The 25,784-nt window shown below is 39.6% G+C and overlaps 1 protein-coding gene across 4 annotated transcripts; it reads left to right on the top strand.

The window, feature by feature from the left end:
* Positions 1–25,127, top strand: Smp_060420.1 (putative suppressor of actin (sac); the record flags this gene model as incomplete). 4 transcript variants are annotated; one of them, XM_018797566.1, is made up of 12 exons in its annotated part: positions 113–169; positions 612–676; positions 711–802; positions 837–914; positions 953–1,080; positions 1,116–1,265; positions 9,881–10,219; positions 12,049–12,356; positions 13,691–13,789; positions 19,810–20,135; positions 21,440–21,721; positions 24,481–24,999. In XM_018797566.1, the coding sequence occupies 11 exons, from the start codon at positions 654–656 to the stop codon at positions 24,600–24,602; spliced, it is 1,947 nt and encodes a 648-aa protein (XP_018652594.1). The 4 variants fall into 4 exon arrangements, with proteins under 4 accessions (XP_018652595.1, XP_018652594.1, XP_018652592.1 ...); XM_018797563.1 differs by lacking the exon at positions 113–169 and having other exon boundaries at positions 654–676; positions 24,850–25,127; XM_018797565.1 differs by lacking the exon at positions 21,440–21,721 and having other exon boundaries at positions 1–676; positions 24,481–24,602.
* Between the last annotated feature and the right edge of the window lie 657 nt (positions 25,128–25,784).

Raw genomic sequence — 25,784 nt, 5'->3', positions numbered from 1 at the left:
TTTTCAACTGACTGTCGTATATGCAAAACATACCAATTGTTAAGGTGACGCACCAATCATGTTACGATGGTTTGACCTTCACGTGCTCAGCAACCTCCTTAATGAACAATACCACTGGATCGTTGCCGTAGTTTTACATCGCTCATAATTGAGAGGAGATATACCAGACGTAAGCATGCTAGAAAGAATACAGCGACCGTGAGTAGTAGTAGTAGTAGCAGCAGCAAAAAGCCGAGAAAACACAATTAACGTGAGAAAAATTTATGGTGACATCTAGTGTCACACAAGGTGCGGAATCTGGAAATCGGCACATTTAAGGATTCAGTACTTCAGCAAAAACGAGCCATCCACCACTGTTTACAAAGATTATAGAAATGATAGTTTCCGCTTAATTCTGAGTGATCGATAAGTAGTTTATCAAAATTACAAACCGGAGTTGTTTATTTCCATTCTGTATTTTTCGTTGTTGCTAATTTTCACCGATTGCGTTTATCATTGAATGCAAGTGAATAGCATATACCTGATGGGTTGTTTACTCGCTTTGCTTATGTTTACCTCTCCCGGACTCACACCTTGCTTCTTACTCTTCCCAAAATACAATTTATTTGTAGGTTAGATACAAACCTAGCAAAGGCTAAACGTTACTTTTGCGAATGGTTTATGATGAATATACTCTGTAAATAACTTTTCTGATATAGATTAGCTTTTAGATTCATAACGCCAGATCACTACTTTATAAATGCATTAGGGTCGAAAGCCTTCATTATAATTGACAGAGTGTCACAAGAACTTAAAGTTGAATGTTAGTTTCTCCATACTAAAACATATTTTCGTAGTTGAGGAGCCGGCCATCCCAATCATAGCCAAAAAGCACACAATCTATGGAATATGGGGGCTTGTACGTCTAGTGTCGGGTAAGTTTCAGGTGTTTCTTCATATCCGTCCAAAATAGGGTTTTATTTGATAGTGATTAAAGAGCGTAAGCGAGTCGGTGAGATATTCGGGAACACTATTTTCAAAATAACCAAGAGCGTCATATTACCATTTGCAAGATCTTTACTTCATTTGACAGATATTCAGGTAAGCGAACTTAAATTTAGATTTCTGGCTGGTAGAATCAAGATGAATCTGTGTATTGCCATATGCTTAGTAGTATTCTATCGTCAGAAGGCTTCTACTATTCGAGTACCTATGACCTGAGTCACACATTACAACGTTTATCGGATACCGACCCGAAATTCAAGGCATCCAGTATTTACGAACGTGTAAGCACTTTGTTTTTCAATAAGACTCCCAACCAAGTAGTAATTGTGTCGTTTAAGGAAATTTTTGAATTTTTTCTGCCAATAATTTATGCTAACACTATAATCGGTCTCTTGTAATTGTCATATTGATTTCTGCTTACCAGTGTTAGTTTGGGCAGTTTTTAAATTACAATTGGTCAGACAACCTCTGTATCTTCTACCTTGACTAGTTGGTGGGACTTGCGTATCTTAACAATTCAGCTGATCTCTGTTAACTGCATCACTTGTTCCTTCAGGCTCTACTATGCGAGGCAGGTCATTTGGAGAACGGTAAGAGTAAAAACAGCATCTGAAGGTCCGACCGTTGCTGCTACCCTGACGTGGTGGCCGGGCTTGCCTATCGTGATGAACCAATCGAGCTATACTGGCTGGAACAACCGTTCCTCAAGGTCCTACCATGCGAGGTAGGTCGGTTGAAGAGCGGTAAGACTACAAGCAGCAATCTCAAGGTCCGAAGGCGAAGTCGTACTGCTGACTGTACAGAGGTGTGACGGCAGTAATGTGTTCCTTTCAGACAACCAGCATAACAGTGATGCTGCCTTCCCACATGGAGGGGTGAGGTTAGAAAAGGTCGACCCTAAAAATGCGCACCCCGCCTTATCTCACGGATATCCGTCTCCGGTATTAAGGTCCCAACAAGTACGGAGCTAACACAAAAATTACTTTTGAAAAGGTAGTGTGTGACCAGCCTCAAACAGTTGTCCCTTGGGCACTGCAGTCACGCTCTCAGGTCACCAAGATCACTTCTAATCCAATTTCTTTTTCAGGTACCTCTCGGAGAACCCTACCACGGTGTGGGAAACCGGAAAGTGATAACCACCCTCATACCTTTATCATGACTCAAGATCACTATATTCATAATCAATCTTCAATTCTTATTATTCCTCCTACCTCGACTTTCAACAATAAACTTCCTCTTTCGGCTTCCTCAAGTGTCACCGTCGTCAACGATTCTGGTGAGCTAAACACCCCCAAGTCTACTGAAACCTCTCTCCAAAGTACACATTGAAGCCTTCAACGTATGTACCCTATGTCAAATCGGCCGACAGGCCACCCTGGCTAAAACCGTAGAGTCTCGTACCATTGATGTATACTGTGTCTCCGAAACACGCATACAGGATCCTAATGTGGTCATTCACTTGACCTCACCTCGCCAAAATGGAGAGCCGACGAGATACACCCTATGTTTGTCTGGCGACCCGGCGGCTAGTTCCCGTGGACTTGCAGGTGTGGGCATAGCACTTAGTACGAGAGCAGTACAAGCACTATTATAGCGGGTCCCCGTTAAAAGTCGTCTATTTGCTGTTCGGCTAAACGGCTCCGTAAGAACTCGGAAGGATGGGGACACATGTCGTCGCGTCTTCGTCGTTTCTGCCTACGCTCTCACTGGCTGCAGTCCGGATGAGGTGAAAGATGACTTTTACAGAAAGCTCTCTGAACTTCTTCAAAAAGCTAAACTCTCAGACATAGTACTCGTCTCAGGTGACTTTAATGCCCAAGTAGGTAGCTTAAACCAAACAGAAAGACATTTAGGTGGGTATTTTAGTATCCCGGCTCAGCGAACAGATAATGGTGATCGTATGCTGCACTTGTGCTCAGACAATCGTCTACTTTTAGCAAGCACTAATTTTAAGCATAAGGAGAGACATCGTCTGACATGGCGACCGCCTGTACCAAACCAACGATGGACTCAAATAGACCATATTGCCACCAGTCATCGTTGGAGAGGCTCGATATAAGACTGTCACTCGTTTTGGAATACATGTTTAGAATCTGATCATGCTTTAATACGAGCATGTATTTATTTGCGCCTCACTGGACGCAGAAAAGCCATACTAAGAAGACCCATTAAAATTGAACTGAGGGACGAGAAAGCCAAAAGTAAGTTCCAGGAACAAGTGAGTTCACATTTAGGCAGTTCTGTAAACGAGGCTGACCCAGATGTTGGTTGGAAAGATATACGAACAGCTTTGGAAACAGCAGTAACATCTATTATTTATTTATTTTTATTTAAACACATAAATATCGGTACAAGGAAGCACCAAATAGTTATGCGCCGCACAAATCTCATTTGATTTGTGTGAGGGCTGTGATACTGCCCAGGTGCCCAGACTGAAGCAGATGGTTTTCTTAGAGGGCCACACCCGGAGCCTTCAACCTAAAGGTCTGATCCACAAGGCAGTGGCGTATCGTGAGGAGATGTAGTCCCATGGTAGCCGGTGACCGACGATTGACTCATACGCCGTTTGTCCCCTCAAGATACTGGGGCTCATGTGCACCGTTGGTTTGGAATCAGGGTTTTCCAGCTCCCCTAGGTAGACTTGCCGTGTCCTCCAACCCGGTAAAAGCTCTGGACATTCGCTTTTCGTCCTCTCAATTTCGTAGACAACAGTAATGCCACGAGAAGGCAGTGAGTAGGACTTCCCTGGTAGAGGCTATATACGCGTGTCCATGTGAGAGCATTTCGAGGAGGAGAGCGGACTCTCCCTACTCTCTGCCGTACCAGGGCATTTGGGGGCAAAGTAATCTTAAGGAAACTGATGCTTCCTGACGGATTCGATCCCGTATCACTCAGCTTCACGGTCAGAGACGTTACCACTGAGCTATCCAGGCCATTTTTTAAATAGGAACAATAACAATAACGGGGCGGACTTGCATACATATAGCAAACAATTCTTTTTGAACCTAGCACACAACAATACTGTCATGCACTGTCCCATCGCCCTTGACAGATCAGGCAACCCGAAAGTCACGAGAACACCATCAGGGCATACGACAAGCTAGGTACCCCGTATGGATTTCTTCTAAGCCTATTACATTGATGGATTCTTGTAAACTCATCCCATCAGGCTCCGAACACGACGAAGGGCGTAAGCAAATCAGATCTAGGTTAATCAAAAGTCTCCTGAACTATCGTGAGCAGTGGTGGGCAACGAAAGAGATGGAAAAGGCAGATATCCACTCTACGTCAGGTCCTAGAACATAGATACACATCCAGACGCTTCACAATAGTAGTATTTCTCGACCTTAATGCGGCATTTGACTCTGTTGATCGTGAGGTTCTTTGGCAGTATTTGTCACTGAAAGGAGTACTAAAGAAGTACATAAACCTTATAAAGGCTCTCTGCTCGAACACAACTGGTCGAGTTAGAGCCTATGGCGAACTGTCATCAGAATTGGTTACCTCAAGTGGTGTTCGTCAGGGCTGTCCACTCTCTCCATTCTTGTTTAACTTTGTCGTTAACATGCTTTTAGAGATAACACTTTCATCATCGAAATCTTCAGGAGTTGAACTTTTACCGGGAGACCCACTTGTTGACCTAGAATACGCCGATGACATAGTTCTATTTGGTGAAGACACTGACAAAATGCAGTCTTCTGACCACTATAAGCAACAGTGCAGGCATGTTCGGGATGCGATTCTCTCCCTCGAAGTGCAAAATGTTACTTCAGGATTGGCACCTGAACTAATGATAAGGAGTGAAGTAGTTGAGCGTGTTGACTGCTTCACTTACCTTGGGAGTCTCATCAGCCCTTGTGGTCTGGTGTGTGACGAAATCTCAGCACGGATACAGAAGGCTCGACTAGCTTTCACCAACTCGCGTCATTTATGGTGTAAGCGAGATATTCGTCTAGCAACCAAAGGAAGGGTTTACTGTGCAGCAGTTCGTTCCGTTCTACTTTATGGCAGTGAAACATGGCCAATAAGAGTAGAGGACATTCGTAGGCTACTAGTATTCGATCATAGGTGTCTTCGAAGCATTACTCGTATATGGTGGGACCACCGAGTAAGTAATGCAGTTGTTAGGAAACGGGTACTAGGTAATGATGGCAAACCGATTGATGAAGTAGTGAAACTTCATCAGTTGAGATGGCTGGGACACGTGTTACGTATGCCCAACCACCGACTGCCCCGACGTGCAATGTTTTATGGTGTAGGCTTCGTTAGCTAGTGCTCAAAATCCCACACTATCGATACATGTTGCGTCCATAAAATATGCATATAGGGTATTATCATTATCATAAATCTGACCTCACGCAGCCAGTTTAGAGAGCCAACACGATATACCTTCTGTGTATTTGGATATGTGGCAGCAACTCGTGATATCGCTGACGTAGGTATAGCATTAAGTTTGAAAACTGAACAACCACTTGACTAGATTCCTTTCGGTAGACTCCTATGTTCTGTCCGTCCCATTGGCGCGGGATTTTGTTGCTTTTTCATCGTATCTGTCTACACCCACTGATGACAGTTCAAATGAAGTAAAAGGTGGGCTTTTTAGGATACTTTCCATCCCCAAAAAGTTAAGCGTCCAAATGTAGTATAAGTGATAGGTGATTTTAACATCCAAGTAAGTAATTCAAGACAAACTGGCGTCCTAGCCCAATGAATAGATAATGACAACTATCTACTGTAATTGTACTTAAATAACTAATCATTCTTGGCATACACCAACTTTGAGCATAAGGAAAAACATCTGACAAGGAAACCACGAAAATTGACTCAACGATAGATGCTAGGAAACCATATTGGTATCAGCTATCGTTAGAGAGGTTTCGGTAAAAGACTGAAGTACACATCTGAACTTTGATCGTACTCTAGTGCAAGCACGTGTTTGCACGCATCTTCTTGGATTCAGAGAAGCCAAACCATGGGAGAATGGTTAAAGATTGGAAGATATGTTTACTTTGAGTCGTGCTCATAGATGGTGGTATTCTCACAAATGCATGCACAAAGCTAAATGGGTTTCACATGGCCATACTACGGACAACTAGATCGATCACATAAGCACGATTCTTTGTTGGCGGCGTGTGCCCAAATAGGAGTAACAGGCTTAAAGAAGGTATGATGTATTACAAGATTTAGCTTACTTACTTACTTACGCCTGTTACCCCTCGTCGATGAGCATAGGCCGCTCACCAGCATTCTCCATCCAACTCTGTCCTAAGCCTTCCTTTCCAGTTCTTTCCAGTTGTTATTCATCCTTTTCATATCTGCTTCTATTTCCCGACGTAATGTGTTCTTTGACCTTCCTCTTTTCCGCTTCCCTTCCGGATTCCAAGTGGGCGATTGCATTGTAATGCACATTGGTGATTTCCTTAATGTATGTCCTATCCACTTCCAAAGTCTTTTCCTAATTTCCTCTCCAGCTGAAATCTGGTTTGTCCTCTCCCATAAAACGCTGTTGCTGATAGTATCCGGCCAATGGATGTTGAGTATTTTGCATAGACAACTGTTTATAAATACTTGTACCTTCCTGATGATTATCGTAGTAGTTCTCCACGTTTGAGCTCCTATCCACACTGTCAAACGCCTTCTCATAGTCAATGAAGTTGACGTGTAGTGACGAATTCCACTCAACTGATTGTTCAACGATGATCCGTAGTGTCGCAATCTGGTCTGTGCACGACCGATCCTTGCGGAATCCAGCTTGTTAGTCTCGAAGTTGGGCGTCCACTGCGTCTTTCATCCGGTTCAGCAGCACTCTGTTGAGAACTTTTCCTGGTACTGATAACAAACTGATGCCTCTGTAATTCTCACATTTGCTCAGATCTTCTTTTTTTGGTAACTTGATGAGGTATCCTTCTTTCCAGTCCGTTGGCACTTGCTCGTCTTCCCAAATCTTCTTGAACAGAAGGTGAAGCATGTTTACAGTTACTTCAATGTCTGACTTCAGTGCTTCTGCTGGTATATTGTCAGGCCCTGCCGCCTTCCCACTCTCGATTTGTCTGATGGCCATCTTGACTTCTTCGATCGTTGGTGGAGTGACATCTGTAGGAAGGTTAGTGTGTGCTGCTTCGATGTCCGGTGGATTCAATGGGGCTAGTCTACTCAGCAGTTCCTCGAAGTATTCTGCCCATCTTTTCCTCTGTCCTTGAATCTCCGTGTTTGTCTTTCCTTCTTTGTCCTAGACTGGTCTCTCCGGCTTGTTATATCTCCCTGCCAATTTCTTCGTTGTATCATATAGTTGTCTCATATTCCCTTCTCTTGCAGCTTTTTCCGCCGTCGTTGCTAGTTCTCCCATATATTTCTGCTTGTCGGCCTTAATGCTTTTCTTCACTTCCTTGTTTGCTTCTGCGTAGTCTGCTTGTGCTTTGACTTTCTCTGCTCGTATTCGACTGTTGTTAATTGCTAGTTTCTTGTTCTTCCTTTCTTGAATTTTGTCCAGGGTTCCCATAGAGATCCATTCCTTATGATGATGCTTCTTAGGACCAAGAACCTCCTGACACGTCGAAGTTAGTGTTTCTTTTATCCCTTTCCAGTTGTCCTCCAAAGTAGTTTCTTGTTCTTTCAGTAGATCCTGTAAGGCTTGGAACCTGTTGTTGAGAGTTATCTTGAATTCGTTGAGCTTGTCAATATCTCGAAGGAAGGCTGTATTGAACCTTTGTAGTACTGTTTGTCCAGTTGTCCAGTGTTTCTTTAGCTTCAGTTTCATCTTGGCCACAACCAGGTGGTGATCTGGAGCTATGTCAGCTCCTCACCTGGTTCTCACATCTTCCATTGACCTTCGGAATTTTTTGTTGATACAAATATGATCTATCTGGTTCTCTGTGGTGTGGTCCGGTGAGATCCATGTAGCTTTGTGTATGCGCTTGTGTGGAAATATTGTGCCTCCTATAACCAATTTGTTGAATGCACACAGGTTTCCAAGTCTCTCCCCATTTTCATTTCTCTCTCCTAGTCCATGTCGTCCAATTATATCTTCATATCCTGTGTTGTCCACTCCGACTTTAGCATTTAGATCTCCCATCGTCGTCGTCGTTGCTATCATTGGTGAGTGCATAACATTGGATAACATTCATTGTGATCCCTTCCTTCTTTGTTCTGAATGATACTTTGATTATCCTGGGTCCATGAGATTCCCATCCTACAAGTACATTTCGTGCTTCTCTGGACAGCATTAGAGCAACTCCCTGAGTGTGTGGAGCATTTTCTCCTTCGTGACCGGAGTACAGCAGCATCTCTCCTGTACCCAGCCTTTGTTGTCCAGCTTGTGTCCAATGGGTTTCGCTGATTCCGAGTACTGCCAAGTTGTATCTCCTCATTTCCATTGCTATTTGACTGGTCTTCCCTGTCTCCCACATTATCCGGACGCTCCATGTACCTATAAAGAGTGTTTCTCTGGTTGTTAGAAGGTGCATCGGCCTCGTGACTTCCGAAAAATTTCAGCTTTCATCATGAGGCGTCATAATTATTCCTTCAAGTGCCAGGGCAGAGTTTAAATGGTTTGAATTATTTTTTCTGGTTAGCGTTTTTTTAGCTAGTTAGTTTTCTACGGGATGGGGTCGCTAACCCCATACCCAACCCTCCTCCTTTACCCGGGCTTGGAACCGGCAGTAACTCTAGAAGAGCTACAGGCGGAGTCACAAGATTTAGCGCTAACATCATATCCTGAATCATACGTAATCACCATTGGTTTGAGATCAGAATTTTCCAAACCCTTCAGATGGATCCCCCGTATCCACCAACTCATTTTAAGCACCATACATTTACCTATTGCTCTCTTACTTTCGTAAACAACACCCTCACCATGAGATAGTGAGTAGGACTTTCCCGACAGCGGTTGTAAACATTGTTATATGAGGGCTTTTCAAGAAAAGAAAGTAGACACCCAATTATCGCTCCACCCACTAACTAGGGGAGTGTTCTAGTTTCTTATGTAATATGTTTTATTTATATTTCCGAAGTCACTTTGGCAATTTATCGGGGTGGTGGTAAATGCTTCGTGATCATTCTGTGCATAAAATGCTTGTAGGTACATCCTCAGGGTAGACGTTTTGGGTTTCACTGTTTTAAAGGTCATTATAATATAAAGTGTTTAGGAATCGTTTGGTGTAATTTGAACAACATATAAGCGGACATTATTGTTTTCACCTAGATCCTCATCAGACTTTACTCAAACAGACATCAATATATATGGGTATATGGAAATATTAAACCAATAAAGGCAGCTTATGAGTCAGCGATAACAGTGAAATAAATCATACAAGCAAACGAGTAAAAATGCAAGTTGATAGTATGATGACAGATGTACTAGTGAAGTGAACAAGAACACGAGTGGGGGACAATCGACTGTATTTTAGCACAACATTACAGAACATCTTATTAAAATATGAGAACCATATAGTGAACAGTTAATTGGAAAAGTAACAATCAATTGTCTCAATTAGACTGTTTCTTCTACAAATATTCATCCATAGTCTCTGATTATAATTGCTCATGCATTTTCGTACCAATTGCGTGCCGTTCCCGTTCTCTCCCTATCGATCTTCTACTGAAATACATTCAATGCCCGACCGTTACCATATACTACTTATGTGGATATCAGTAACCCACACCACACTAGTTGTGATAAGAAAAATAAAGTCTTGAATTAATGTAATAAAAGGTAGGTTAACAACTTGTTAACTTCATCTCGTTGTACAATGTGGTATGGCAATTTAGGCCAACTCACATTTATCTCCGGCTACATATTGATTATGAATGAGATGTAGAAAGTATTATTGGTCTAGTTTTTCATGTTTACGGACTGATATTCTTACAAGAGCTCTTATATTTTAATCTACTCATATAGGCAGATACACGGTTTACGTGGAATAAATCTCTGTTAAATGAATGGGAATCTATGCTTAATTCTACATCATCCTTCAAGCATAAGCAAACAGCTGGTTGGAATCGCTTCGATTACTGTGTACCTATCATTCAAGGATATGTTGGAATAATATCATATCCGGAAAGTTTGTCTGACATTCTTAAGGGAAATCTCGTGTATTCTCTCATCTCTCGTCGTAGTGTACATCGAACTGGAACAAGATTCAACACACGTGGAATCGACGGGGAAGGCAACTGTGCAAATACTGTGGAAACAGAACAATTAGTCGATATTTCAGGGCATAGATTTTCTTTTGTTCAGGTTTGTGGGATTTGGTAATAACCTATTTACTGTATGTTTTGGCCTTTTATGTTGTTAAAACATGAAAGAAAAACTGGGATTCATTCCTATTAATCAGTCGTTTTCACTAATAGTGCGTTATAACTTCATAACATTTTTTGAAATAGTATGAAGTAGCGATGATAAACCAGCCAGCCTTACTATGGCGGCACTAAAGATGTACCAGATTGGGATAAGTTACTTTGGTTTCCATTATACGCCACCGTCAGCACTCACACAACAATCCAAATACACGGACCTTTCGATTACTTCAAATGGCTCACCACAAAGAGTAGATTCAGACACAGACTCATCCAAGTTTTGTAAAAGTACATTGCATTTAGAAGATACAAGGTACGTGCCATAGCTTACAGACACTGATTGCTAACTGAATAAGTGTTAGTTTGTATGGCCTGAATATCATCACATAGTATGAAAATATGTGCATACCCAAGGCCGAAGAGTTTTTCTCCAAGTCATAGATCTTGGTCTGGCCAGTACAAACGTTTTCACAAAGTACTTATATCATGGAAAATACAGGACTTCAGAACAAGTGACAAGGTATGTGTAGAACATGCTCCAACCACCTCAGTTGCCGAAGTTCCACAGACCAATCAATCAACATACTATCTCTTCATAGTGACCTACACCTCACTTCATCATTATTTACTTAATAGGTCCGCCGAACGCAAACAACACTTAAGATTCCGGCAATCATATAAAAGATAACCCAAAAGAGATGATAGTAAAGAGTCTTCTTTCTCGTAATGCTCTTAAATGGTCATGTGTTTATAGCTACCGCTAGGGAAAGTAATATAATTTTGTATCAACGTTCATAAGCACAAAAGCTGTACTGTAACTTAATTTCTACATAAAACATTGTTTTCAGTTTGAGTGGCGTACTATTATCACTTTTAATAATCGAGATGGCTTAGTGCCAGTACTTTATGTTGACATTTTAATATTAATTAAACTGGGTTATAAATTAACCAGTCATCAAGTGCAGATTTTTTTAACAGTAAATTATAGCCTCTATGACTACTGTTTGATTATAATTTACCGACATTACTAATAAGCTTCTAATGGGTTAAATGAATTTGATTCTTTAATCGGATTTCGGTAGGTTTATTCGCAAAAACTGGTTAAAATCTTTCGGAAATTAACTAAAACTTTTCTCATTGTAGCTTAGTATATTGGTCTATAGAGTTCAGATTAAGTTACTGTCTTTTTAATTCCTATTACTAAGAATTTATTTATTTGAACACATAAGCATTGGTACAAGGAGGCACCAAAAAGATATGAGCCACAAATCATTCTATTTGTGTGAGGGCTGGGGTACTACCCGGATGCCCAGACTGAAGCAGATGGTTTTCTTAGAAGGCCACACCCGGAGCCTTCAACCTAAAGGTCTGATCCACAAGGCAGTGGCGCATCGTGAGGAGATGCAATCCCATGGTAGCCGGTGACCGACGATTGACTCATACGCCGTTTGTCCCCTCAAGATACTGGGGCTCATGTGCACCGTTGGTTTGGAATCAGGGTTTTCCAGCTCCCCTAGGTAGACTTGCCGTGTCCTCCAACCCGGTAAAAGCTCTGGACATTCGCTTTTCGTCCTCTCAATTTCGTAAACAACAGTAATGCCACGAGAAGGCAGTGAGTAGAATAGAATTCCAGCTTCTTACTATGTGTATAATATTATTATTATTACAATGAATCGACTCTGTCTTATTGAATTATTTATGTTTTATATTCTCACACACTTATATTTTTATCTTTTCCATCCGTCATAATTTAAAATAACCAAACTGAAGCTTCGTGGTTCTGTGCCAATATATTGGAGTCAACGACCGAACTTAAGGTATAAACCAGCTGTTTTACTAGGTGGCAGTCAATTATCTTCCAGTATAACACACTCGCCTAACCTAACCGATAATGAGATTGGGAAGAATTTGGAGGCAATCCAAGCTAATATTGCACGCCAACATTTTCATAGTTTAATATACGATTACGGTTACGGACGACAAACAATAATAAATTTATTAGATCAAAAAGGGATGGAACGTAATTTAGGACATGCTTATGCTATGGCCGTCTTACCTTTGGATGAAAAAGAAGTCAAGTAAGAATAACTTGCGTGCAATTATTCATGTTTACTTTTTCCAAAACAGTCTTCGTCACAAACTGAAGTCTGTTGATTAGAAACTCTGGCTGCGTTTCTTCTGAGTTTGATATCAGTCTGTTGTACACATTCCTAACATTGTCGACTGTTTTTATTGAGTAGGACGGTCAGTAACCCAGATTTTAGTGATAATTATGTTTTAAATCTGATCTAATCATATGTTATTTTGGCAGCGCCGGTGATTATCTAGTGCCAATCCAAACCTTGTTAGCCTCATAAACAACTACTCCTCTTTGGAACTATAAAGAATTGTCTGTGAATACATTCAGTAATAAATAGCAATAGTGTTTTGATGTATGTCGCTAAAATAAGTAAAAATGTAATAAATCCGATGTAGTTTGATAAACTAATTATGTTAGTCCGTTTTATTTTGAAGCAACTATTCTGCTTTAATAAACAGTGAGCGTGTCAGTTTACATCATAGTTCCTTGTTTACTCATTTCGCAACTCATAATATATATTTAAAACAATTAGTCCCTTTGATAAATTTGGATAATGTAATAATTTACTCATCGAGGATTTTAAACTAGTAAATCAATACGTGCCATTTCCTACTCAATTCGACCGCTTTCGAGCCCTGGTATTAAATAAATAAATCCAAGTTTTTTAATTTTCTAAATACCTTTTGAACTTAAACCAGTCAAATAAATATTATTTATCTGGAATTCCTCTCGGTAAGTGCAAACAATAACATACATACATACTTATTTACTTCACTTACTTGCTCTGGTTGTCTCTTCATATATATTGGTTCTTGTTAGAATGAAGCCGATTGTGTTGATTATCCTCTTGCTTAGTATGTAATAACCGTTTTTTACTCTTCACAGCTGGTACTTCTGTAGTGTAAAGCAACCAGCGCTGTCGAATTTGTGTTCGAATTTTCATGGTTGTGAAAAAATGACTTTCGAGGTTGGGAGATCGTTGGTAATAGGTTGATGGTATTTGTTCATAGGGATCGTCAAATCATACGTGCCACTTTCCGTATTTTATTGAATATGCATGATCAAAAATACAGTGCTGTTCACCAAGTCAACTAGTTTTGTGCTAAATTACTTTTAGTTTGACTAGACTACCAAATCTTTTTGTCCAAAATATCTATACATAATAGCTGTTAATCTACAAACGTTTTTGTAAATTGGTAATATTTCTAGTCTGTGTCGACTCTTTCATGCGAAAATAATCATATTTGAGACTTATAACCATCAACTAATGTATTGAAATTCATTTCCCTGCAATATTTTATAGTTTGTATTTTATTCTTTTTACTACGAAAGATATGAAAGTTTTGATTTTCACCGTGAATGTGGTTCAACTCGTTGGGATCGACTGGGTATCTTGTTAGAACACCTTATACCAGAATTATTGAGATCGAAGTGAGTCTTTATTTGCTCCTTTTACTTCCAAAATCATTTTGTCGTATTTAGTTCCTCACTGTTAATTTATCGACCAAAATTGTATTCGATTTCGATCATCGTTGTCTCCGAAGGATTGCTAACATTCAGTGGCAACACCATGTTAGTAATGCAGAGGTTCGGCATCGTGTGTCCGGGCGCAGAGATTAATTTGCCTTTCCTGTCCTGTAGATTTTTCTCTTATCCTTATCGACATCTAGTCGTTAAAATGAATGTAGGTTAAAAGATCTATCATGTGGCTGTGTCAAAGTATTATGGCTTTATTATCCCACTAAGAGAGGCTGCTCAGAAAAGAACAGGTGATAGATAAAGCGGTTCGCAATAATAACCGGGCAAGCAAAGGCCCAACCATTGAAAAGCACGTATTAATAAAGGTGAACATTGAAAAGGGGAATAACATCATCAGTGGTGTAAAATATGTTCAATTCACCTTCTATTGTGGAAGGCCTTCCTGAAACGAACGATGTGGTGGCGAGGTGCCATAGAGGCTTATGGATACCGGTTATCCAAGTAAGTGGAAATTTGTTGATGCTCTGAAAAATAAAAACGTAGTGTAAATGGATTAAGAATCGAATAGTCTGTTGCAGGAATCCATTAACAGCAATGGTCGTCGAAGACTAAGAAAACGGATCGATACTAGACTATCCATGTTTAACAGCACATAATTTGAATATAAATATCTAGACATGTTAAACTGTGTTACGAAAATTTGATAATGTATGTGACAGCTATATTATATTGATCTTACCCCTTTTGGTGTATTATATCCAGTCAGTTAGTTTATTGCCGAGACTATTCGATTATGGTATTAAGTCACCCTTGTAGGCTGAGTTTTTAACGTGTTGTGACGTCGTGGTCCGAATTTTAAATGTCTATGTCGCTTACTTACGTAAACCTATTACCACTCTTAGTCTGTCGAAAAATATAGAGAATAGTCAACAATTTCAGGGATCGAAATGAGATCATGTAACGACTAAGAAGTAGAAAAAAAGGGTAAAACCATGTGTATGAATGTTAATCATCATCCTCTTAAGGAGCATGAGAAAGATGAGGAATAAATTTAAAATGTGAAGATGGTTGTAACGATTAACTAAAAAATTAAAAATATTATGATAAGGTATTGACTGTCTGAAAAAATCAGGTATTAGAGTCATGATGTGATGACAACTTGACGCGACGCTTTTGCACACATAACTCAGGTTTAAAATAATGAACTACTACCGCCTCTACAGCGAAATCTTCTAGAAGATATTGTTGCCATGTAGCCAGATTTGTAAAATAAGCCAACTAATTTGAAAAGCTGTTTAAGCATTTTTACCTGTCAAACATAAACCTGAGCATGGTTTTAACTGGAATAAATGATAATCTGACTTATATTATACGCACTTAACACTAGTAATTGCTTGAAATCCATCTAATATATCTAACCTGTGTATCTAATTAATCCTTAGTAAAGCCCAGCCATTTGACTCGTATTATAACGGAAGTCAGCAATTGACAGAATAAAAGTTCATTGACTTTCTCTGGAGAGCTTCGGCTTCGGCGCCCAGGCAGTATCCTAGCCCACACACAAACTAAATTATGACTACAATAGAAACAACATTTCATTCCTATTCTCGCAAATTATGCTCATAACTACTTGTTAATACTCGTTTTTATTTTACATCGCGTCACTTGTCTATTCCTTTATTTCCATTTTGCATATTCCTTCATTCTTCAACTTATACCTAAACAGTAGAAAGTCTGCGAGGAACTCCAACTCTTCAAACGTCACACTTCACCAGAACCAGATGACTTACCTCCGATCGCTTTTAATTATGATAGCGACCTACCAGTTACGTTTTTACTTTATGTCGCGTCACTTATCTATTCCTTTATTCCCATTTTGCATATTCCTTCATGCTTCAACTTATACAACAGCTCACCTATGGTGGAAATTCTGTCCTATCTAAACGATATCAAGTCACTGACTGGTCGAAAGTTGAATGCTACCACCGAATACGAATACTGAAACAGTTTTTCTGAAACCACGTATACCATTCAAACTGACTTCCTTCAACGTTCGCACACTAATGCAGATCGGACAACAGATGGGGTTGGCTATGTCTTTAAAGTCTTAATATCAATGCCTGTTGTCTATCCGAGACCCGCTTTCAAGGCTAGTGCAATACTACAAATTCACACTCTATCTATCGTTTCGAGAAGCTTGTTTCACGTGCGTCTATCCAGGGGCCCTGTGGAATCTTCGTTCGGTTTTGCAGGCGTTGATGTTGCACTACGTGCTAGAGCTGTTACAGCTCTAATCGTTCGGATGGTGACAACACTCTGGTTAAAGAATTGATAGAATTATTTACAAATATCTGGCAATTACAGAATGTTCCAACATTATAAAATGAGTCGATGGTTGTCCCTAACTTTAAAAAGGGTTCACTTCACCTATCCAACAACCGTAGCAGGACACGATTACTTCTGATAGCATCTAAATTATTGGACGCCCGTCATATTTCATAGATTGTTGCGAAACCCACGAAAGATTGAATTGGGAGGAGCAGACTGGTTTTCGTTCTGGTCGAGGATAAATTGATTATATCTACACCCTCTCCCAAATGTTAGAACACCGTCATACTTACTACAAGCCGACAATCGTAGTGGCTAGTTCCCGTGAACTTGCAGGTGTGAGCATAGCACTTAGTACGAGAGCAGTACAAGCACTATTATAGCGGGTCCCCGTTAAAAGTCGTCTATTTGCTGTTCGGCTAAACGGCTCCGTAAGAACTCGGAAGGATAGGGACACATGTCGTCGCCTCTTCGTCGTTTCTGCCTACGCTCTCACTGGCTGCAGTCCGGATGAGGTGAAAGATGACTTTTACAGAAAGCTCTCTGAACTTCTTCAAAAAGCTAAACTCTCAGACATAGTACTCGTCTCAGGTGACTTTAATGCCCAAGTAGGTAGCTTAAACCAAACAGAAAGACATTTAGGTGGGTATTTTAGTATCCCGGCTCAGCGAACAGATAATGGTGATCGTATGCTGCACTTGTGCTCAGACAATCGTCTACTTTTAGCAAGCACTAATTTTAAGCATAAGGAGAGACATCGTCTGACATGGCGACCGCCTGTACCAAACCAACGATGGACTCAAATAGACCATATTGCCACCAGTCATCGTTGGAGAGGCTCGATATAAGACTGTCACTCGTTTTGGAATACATGTTTAGAATCTGATCATGCTTTAATACGAGCATGTATTTATTTGCGCCTCACTGGACGCAGAAAAGCCATACTAAGAAGACCCATTAAAATTGAACTGAGGGACGAGAAAGCCAAAAGTAAGTTCCAGGAACAAGTGAGTTCACATTTAGGCAGTTCTGTAAACGAGGCTGACCCAGATGTTGGTTGGAAAGATATACGAACAGCTTTGGAAACAGCAGTAACATCTATTATTTATTTATTTTTATTTAAACACATAAATATCGGTACAAGGAAGCACCAAATAGTTATGCGCCGCACAAATCTCATTTGATTTGTGTGAGGGCTGTGATACTGCCCAGGTGCCCAGACTGAAGCAGATGGTTTTCTTAGAAGGCCACACCCGGAGCCTTCAACCTAAAGGTCTGATCCACAAGGCAGTGGCGTATCGTGAGGAGATGTAGTCCCATGGTAGCCGGTGACCGACGATTGACTCATACGCCGTTTGTCCCCTCAAGATACTGGGGCTCATGTGCACCGTTGGTTTGGAATCAGGGTTTTCCAGCTCCCCTAGGTAGACTTGCCGTGTCCTCCAACCCGGTAAAAGCTCTGGACATTCGCTTTTCGTCCTCTCAATTTCGTAGACAACAGTAATGCCACGAGAAGGCAGTGAGTAGGACTTCCCTGGTAGAGGCTATATACGCGTGTCCATGTGAGAGCATTTCGAGGAGGAGAGCGGACTCTCCCTACTCTCTGCCGTACCAGGGCATTTGGGGGCAAAGTAATCTTAAGGAAACTGATGCTTCCTGACGGATTCGATCCCGTATCACTCAGCTTCACGGTCAGAGACGTTACCACTGAGCTATCCAGGCCATTTTTTAAATAGGAACAATAACAATAACGGGGCGGACTTGCATACATATAGCAAACAATTCTTTTTGAACCTAGCACACAACAATACTGTCATGCACTGTCCCATCGCCCTTGACAGATCAGGCAACCCGAAAGTCACGAGAACACCATCAGGGCATACGACAAGCTAGGTACCCCGTATGGATTTCTTCTAAGCCTATTACATTGATGGATTCTTGTAAACTCATCCCATCAGGCTCCGAACACGACGAAGGGCGTAAGCAAATCAGATCTAGGTTAATCAAAAGTCTCCTGAACTATCGTGAGCAGTGGTGGGCAACGAAAGAGATGGAAAAGGCAGATATCCACTCTACGTCAGGTCCTAGAACATAGATACACATCCAGACGCTTCACAATAGTAGTATTTCTCGACCTTAATGCGGCATTTGACTCTGTTGATCGTGAGGTTCTTTGGCAGTATTTGTCACTGAAAGGAGTACTAAAGAAGTACATAAACCTTATAAAGGCTCTCTGCTCGAACACAACTGGTCGAGTTAGAGCCTATGGCGAACTGTCATCAGAATTGGTTACCTCAAGTGGTGTTCGTCAGGGCTGTCCACTCTCTCCATTCTTGTTTAACTTTGTCGTTAACATGCTTTTAGAGATAACACTTTCATCATCGAAATCTTCAGGAGTTGAACTTTTACCGGGAGACCCACTTGTTGACCTAGAATACGCCGATGACATAGTTCTATTTGGTGAAGACACTGACAAAATGCAGTCTTCTGACCACTATAAGCAACAGTGCAGGCATGTTCGGGATGCGATTCTCTCCCTCGAAGTGCAAAATGTTACTTCAGGATTGGCACCTGAACTAATGATAAGGAGTGAAGTAGTTGAGCGTGTTGACTGCTTCACTTACCTTGGGAGTCTCATCAGCCCTTGTGGTCTGGTGTGTGACGAAATCTCAGCACGGATACAGAAGGCTCGACTAGCTTTCACCAACTCGCGTCATTTATGGTGTAAGCGAGATATTCGTCTAGCAACCAAAGGAAGGGTTTACTGTGCAGCAGTTCGTTCCGTTCTACTTTATGGCAGTGAAACATGGCCAATAAGAGTAGAGGACATTCGTAGGCTACTAGTATTCGATCATAGGTGTCTTCGAAGCATTACTCGTATATGGTGGGACCACCGAGTAAGTAATGCAGTTGTTAGGAAACGGGTACTAGGTAATGATGGCAAACCGATTGATGAAGTAGTGAAACTTCATCAGTTGAGATGGCTGGGACACGTGTTACGTATGCCCAACCACCGACTGCCCCGACGTGCAATGTTTTATGGTGTAGGAGTAGGTTGCAAGAAAGCTAGGGGTGGCCAGACCAAAATGTGGCACAAATCCATGAAGTCACTGACAAGTGGACTGAGCCATGTTGGTAGGTGTAGACTACCTGGTTGGGATTCGCGAGATGATAGCAACCGATGGTTAGAGACCTTGAATGACATGGCTCAAAATCGTTTGCAATGGCGAAGGTGCATCCAGTCTTTGTGTTCTGCCAAATTCTAATATTCTGAATTCTTCATGTCCTTATCTTTTTTCTCTCTCCAAATTTATTTCACTGGAATATACTCCTTGAATAACATCTTCAAACCCTAATCTTTCATATATTGCCTGTACTCTTACTACTTCTACCACTATGGGATTTGAATCGAAAACTGCATCTCTGTGTTGATGTGGTATGGCAACTCGAACTGATGTACGTACGAAGTTCTACGTTGTGACTGACTTATCAGTTATAGACTCAGGTTATATAACCATATGGCCTGAAAGACTGTTGACTAAGAGTCCTCTAAAAACTGTATAGATCAGCGCTATCGGTTTTTTGTGATTATAGTGAAGAAAGGATACTGTTTACTATTTAGCTTTATATCTTCCATATTTTAGGCAACTACATATAGATATGAATAACTCCGCAACAATTATCACTCGTCAAACTGGAACATTTCGTTCAAACTGTATTGATTGCTTGGATAGAACAAATGTGGTTCAATCTATGCTTAGTTGGTGTGCATTAGAACAAGCAATGATTGAGATTGGTATATTGCAAGGTACAGTTTCTCGAACAGCCGATGCTAGTACTACATCACCTCTGTCTCATTTGTGGCCCGGTTTCGGACTTCGTTTTAAATCGATTTGGGCTAACAATGCAGATTACTGCTCTCTTCAATATGCAGGTACACCAGCTTTGAAAACAGATTTCACAAGAACAGGTAAATTTTGTTTTAGAGAAAATAAGACTTTTACATGGTTTGAATTCATATTGACTTAGAAGTAAGTATTCATTCAAGTAATGTACGGGTACTTATGTAATTTAAAGGTAGTTTTTATTGTTAGCTGATGTGTTGAAGAACCATTAGTAGTTATAGTTTGCGAAACTGTTATTTTTAGTGCTACTATGTACCCAGTGGTTTCTTAGTAGAAGCGGTCGTCTAGTGGTTAGAACACAGGACTTTCAACTATTAAGTAAAAAAAGAGTGAGATGTTGAATATCATCGTCCGAATGAAGCTGACTTTCACAGCCATACCACAGTACTTTAACTAAACTTACGTAACGTTCGTACCAAGTGTAACCCGAATACGAATACACTGCTCTGACTTTAGGTAATGAATACATTTCTTAGAGAGCTCTTTTTAAAACGTCTTCGATGGAAAATAGAGAGGGGAATGGTGACATTGAGCAACGTTATTTAACAATTACTAGTTTGAAACGAAGGTTATAAGTGGTTTCGTGCCCATATTCGACCTTAGGCGTTTCATGTTCTCCTTCCAAGATGCTAGTAAGCTTCTGGGAATACTTTTCTCTAATACAGAGTTGCAGAACATACTCCTATGCGGTAGATCGAATACAGTCCTAATGTAAAAGACTATTGTCACTGTTGGTCAGTGTTCAGGCAGCTGGCTCAATGTAAGGATGCCACTAGGACATGTACAACATACACATTAACCTATCTGATGCTTACTAGTCAGTTCCATGCAATAATTGCTTCACTACAGATTGATGAATCCTGCAGTTTGCCATTGTTTCTAAACAACTTACTAGAATGTAATCCTCATCCTTAAAATTGTGAGTTTGAGTTTACTTAACTGAATGTTTTGTAACTGTGGTAAATAAAATTCCTTTCGTACTTCTGCTTCGTTAATTATATCATTAAGCATTCATACAGTCGCTAAACAAATGATGTAACTGCAGAATAAATGAAGATTGAACTTCACATCAATCAGTCAGTGAGTAGTCACCGATTTGATGGCTAGTCTATAGTGCTGGTCAAATCCTATTAGTCAAATTCGGATGAGGCGATCATCTGAATAGTTCAGTAATAAGGTTTTCGACTGTGATACTGAATTACATGAGTCCACCCCTATAAAGAATTATCAGTTCTCTCAATATTTTGTAGTTATATTCTGCACAAAACCTAGGTCAATGACTAGCTACTGTTTGTCTCCAGTCATTTAATATCAAATCTTCCATAAAATTTATTCGCTATTTAAGACGTTTTGTGTATTAAAAAAATAGGTAAAAGAACATTCTATGGTATACTGATGGATGGTTATTATTCAATAATTCGTTATTATTTAAATAATTTCAATGATGGCTTCCGTCAGGATTCAATGCATTTACTTCTTGGCCAATATAAAGTGATGGATGTTAATGGGAATCTTAAATCATTACATGGACCAGGTGGACCTCCTAGACGTCGCCTAAAAAATGCTGATTCTGAATGGTTTACACAGTTTCTACCACTAGTATTTAGTTTTACATTGGCTATGTCTGTATTGTGTTGTATCTTTCCTACAGGTAGACATTTAACATAATCTATATTTGATAAGAATTATAATAGTTTTGAGTTAGACTATAATTTATGGACGACCCATGAGCGATGGTTAAGTAACCTTGAGAGTGTTCACCTACCAAATGAGTGTTGTAAATTGGTGTGAGGAATTAGGATTCACAGTTGAACGTTAGGATTAAGGTCTTGACGAACTGGCATCATCTATAATGCCAAGATGCTATTTAGCCATATGGACGAGTGAATTTCGCGCCAAAATCCATGACCTCCCGTCTTAAATCTGGTTGGTCCGTCCATAAATTACAGTCTCGCCTAATTTTGTTGTGTAACTGGTTGGAATTTTACACTTCATTACATGATATTCATACAGTGACATATCTATAACAGAACTGTATAGTTTAGTGATTGCAAGATCAGCTTTTAATGTTTTTGCACTCGTTATTTTTAACAGTCAAGTTCAATTTCTCATGCACCGACCATGGTAAGTTAACATAATGTTGAGACAAGACTTCATAAGATATCACTGCCGAATGCCAGATGAATGACTTACAATATGTAGGTAGATAGGTTGACCACGAGATGGACGTACGTACCGTGGCTAGGTGAATAAATACCCTTACTCATTATGGTTCATTGTATTTCACTTATCATTCAGCCTGACCTGGTTTCCTTGCCAAATCAATGCTGTGTTCAAATCTCTGTGGGAACAATAACCCTTTAATAAAAAGTAACTTCTGGCTGATAAATTCCATACTTGTAAAGAAACTTTATTACTCCATACATCCTGTGTTATCCAAAGGGTACTTCAGTGCAGTTATAGTGATGACTGGATACCTTCTCATCTCTTGAACTACGGGTTGATATTTCATAGCACTTCTAGCTGTTCACACTCTGTAGCTATTTTTTAGGTTTACAACTTCATATGGTTATGGAAATAATTTTAGAAGTCAACGGTGTATTTCAAAGCAGAGGTGTTAAATTGAGTCTGAGTTATTGGGATTTTTAGGCGGGATAGTTAAGAATCAATTTATTCAAATAGTTTACCGTTTTTCCTAACTTTTGTCCATTATTAGAAGACGTATCTAAATAACAGTTATCTAATCACTACTAACTGGCCTTAAGATAACTTTTCCGATGTTCTTTTACGAAGACGTGACTTATGAAGTTGACTCAATTAGAAATGAAACAGTTGCTTGTTGTTGGTGTTACACGTATGGGTTATGTTGTTAATTGGCTGAAATTTAAAACTACTTCAGTTGGTAAGCGCAGATTACCTGACCAGTGGTGGTTGAAGACTTTAATTGACATGACCAAGGATCTATCACAGTGACACAGATGCATTCACTCATTGTCCCTCCCTAAGTCTTGGGTTTCAATATTATCTCGTATTTCTTATTCTTGGAATTCATTTCGAACCGTATTTTCTGCCGTCCACCTTTCCTCCCTACCATTGGTAATACCGTTATTTCGATTCTGATCCTACTGATCTTGTTCATTTTATTTCACCGTCCTGATATTATATTCGTTTTAGACTGTGTGTTGAACGACTGAAGAGTGCCTGATATCAGAAAAAGTTCCTAAATTGTCTGATGCTGTTTTGTTTTCATTGATTCATAATGATAATCTTTAGATCAAATAAATCTTCAAAAATCATAGTAACTTTGTCTGGAAATCCATTATTTCTAAGTTTTATGACGAAAATATTTTACACTGCAAATTATATAACCACTAAGCGTCATCCTCTTTTTTTTTACCATCCCCTGACAAACCATAAAAATACACGAATGAGCTATATCACTATACCTAAAAATGCCCTAACACGATAAACGTTTGACTTCTTTTGACGTTGAGTCCAATAACTTCTTGGTTCTCAACTAGTACTGAATATTTTCTGAAGATTAAGGTTTCAGTGGTCACATAGCAAGCACCGAGCATTCTAGATTCAAAGTTTAAAAGAAAGAATATTAATGAGTAGTTGTAAGCAGATGCTTAGTATAAGCCCACCTAAACAGTAAATATATCGTTCTTATTGGTTCAATGATCTGACAGTAATATTCTTGGTATAGGACTCAAATATTGGTGATTATATTTGGACAGCATGTAAGGGTCCAAAGGAAATAACTATTTTTAGTTAACTGTTTTAGCACGCATGCGTGGGCACTACCTTTCCCGATTTTTAATGCTGGGTACCACAGTGGCAGTAAGTTGGGAGAAAACATACCAAGACAGTCAAAGGAATAATTAACATCAGTCAGTAAGACCATTGGTCGACTGGATAAAGCATGCAGATTGATGTGTAATTTGTGGTTGGGATTTGCTGAATAATCGTAATCTCTGGTCTAAACTTTTAGATGACATGGATCAGAATCGGTCCCTGTTCTATTCGTTTTCTATTTTTCTTTTAGTTCTTGAGCTTGGTGTCACTCCATACATTTCATATTCAATCCCATGTGTTCCTTGTTTCTCACAATAAATATATTTTTCGTTCTATTCCAGTGAGTAGAAAACTGTATTTCTGACATTTCATGACTTAGTGTAAGCCATGTTTAGCTCCTAATTGCAGTTAACAATAGCCCTAATGAGTTAGTTAATTTTATCTTTCTTTGTGTACGTATGGCGACGTTAACCTATGCATAGTTACCTCAGGTCTGATATTGCCTGGGATGGTGGATTATTTAAACAAACAATTGTTAACTGTTGTATTTTGTATAAAATTTTCGACAAAAGTCATCCCGTTGTTCATTATTTGGTTTATATCTGTTCTCAGCTCATTGGACAGAGAAAGCAACTTATGTACTATTCTGGGGCGGAGCTTCAGTTCTTTCTGCTCTAGCAATATTTGCCTACGGTGATGATTTTGTTAACCATCCTCGATTTTGTCCAGACTAAAGCGGATTTTCTAAATCAATTCTTACGATGAAACCCATAAATTCGTTATAATTTTTTAGTTGAAATATTTCTTTGGAGAATGTAATGCTTAGTTTAATTTTGCTTGATAAAACTACATATTGACAAACGTCTTTGTATACTATTTATTGTGTTTCTCTCAAGTTATGATATAAGACGTTACTTTTTGCTCATTCCTTGACCAATCATTTTGGTGTTTTTTCTCTCTTTCTTTTTTTGTGCTAAAAAGGAATCTTTTTAAAACTGCGACTATGCTCATTATATTAGTAGAGATTACAATGTCTTTCTTCTGGGTGTTTTCTCTTCTCGTCAAATATTCCGGATTTTTATAATAATCAAATCATTGCTATCTAATCTTGAATAAATCAATCCATTCTTGAAATGTCACCGCCTAGAAAATTCCACAAAATTTTTCAGCGGATGCTTCAGTACGTGAGTGTGAAAACGTAACTCTATCAACAATCCTCATGAAAATAATATCAGACTTTTACTGTTTAAATGATTAAGTCCCATGTACTATTGCAACTTCTTTGTGCAGTTAAATAAAAAAGTAAGATTGTCTTTCATCTGAGATCGGTAGAAAAGGTCTCGATTGTCCGTAGCTCTTTAGTGTAGCGATATAAAGTGTCTGCAATCCTTGGGAAGAATAACTACCCGAAGAACTAAATTCACTTGGTATTGTTTGTTTGAATCTTCCCATTGATGTTTAGGACTGCAACTGATCAGTCTCTTATTGGCATATGTGCATACTGTACGTATTGCCTCGATATAGCCTTAATTCACAAGCATTATAAGCAAAGATGGATAGTGGCTGGCAGTGAAATCCAGAACATCCAACTGACGAGTCCCAAGTAGGACGGAACGCGCGTCCTGAAGAACTGTTTGTGATGCTTAGAATAACACTTAAATCGTGGCTCTCAATAGTGTTCAAACAAGTAGTGTGACTTGTGTTAAATATTGCTTACTTTAAAATGAATATCCGGAAGCTCTTTGGAAGCCAATGTTAAAGAATTCGATAAGAAGCAACTACCCAAATATAACGCCAGTAGGTTGCGCTGTATAATAAATTGAATTAAATAAGATATTATGAGCGGATAGTGTCGTACCAGCTGCCGGTCTCAGGTAAAATGCCAGTGCATACTTCTAAGGAGTACCAAGGTAGTT

The sequence above is a fragment of the Schistosoma mansoni genome, chromosome 5, assembly GCF_000237925.1.
Source record: "Schistosoma mansoni strain Puerto Rico chromosome 5, complete genome".
Taxonomy (NCBI): domain Eukaryota; kingdom Metazoa; phylum Platyhelminthes; class Trematoda; order Strigeidida; family Schistosomatidae; genus Schistosoma; species Schistosoma mansoni.
This window is presented reverse-complemented; position numbering and strand designations above follow the sequence as displayed.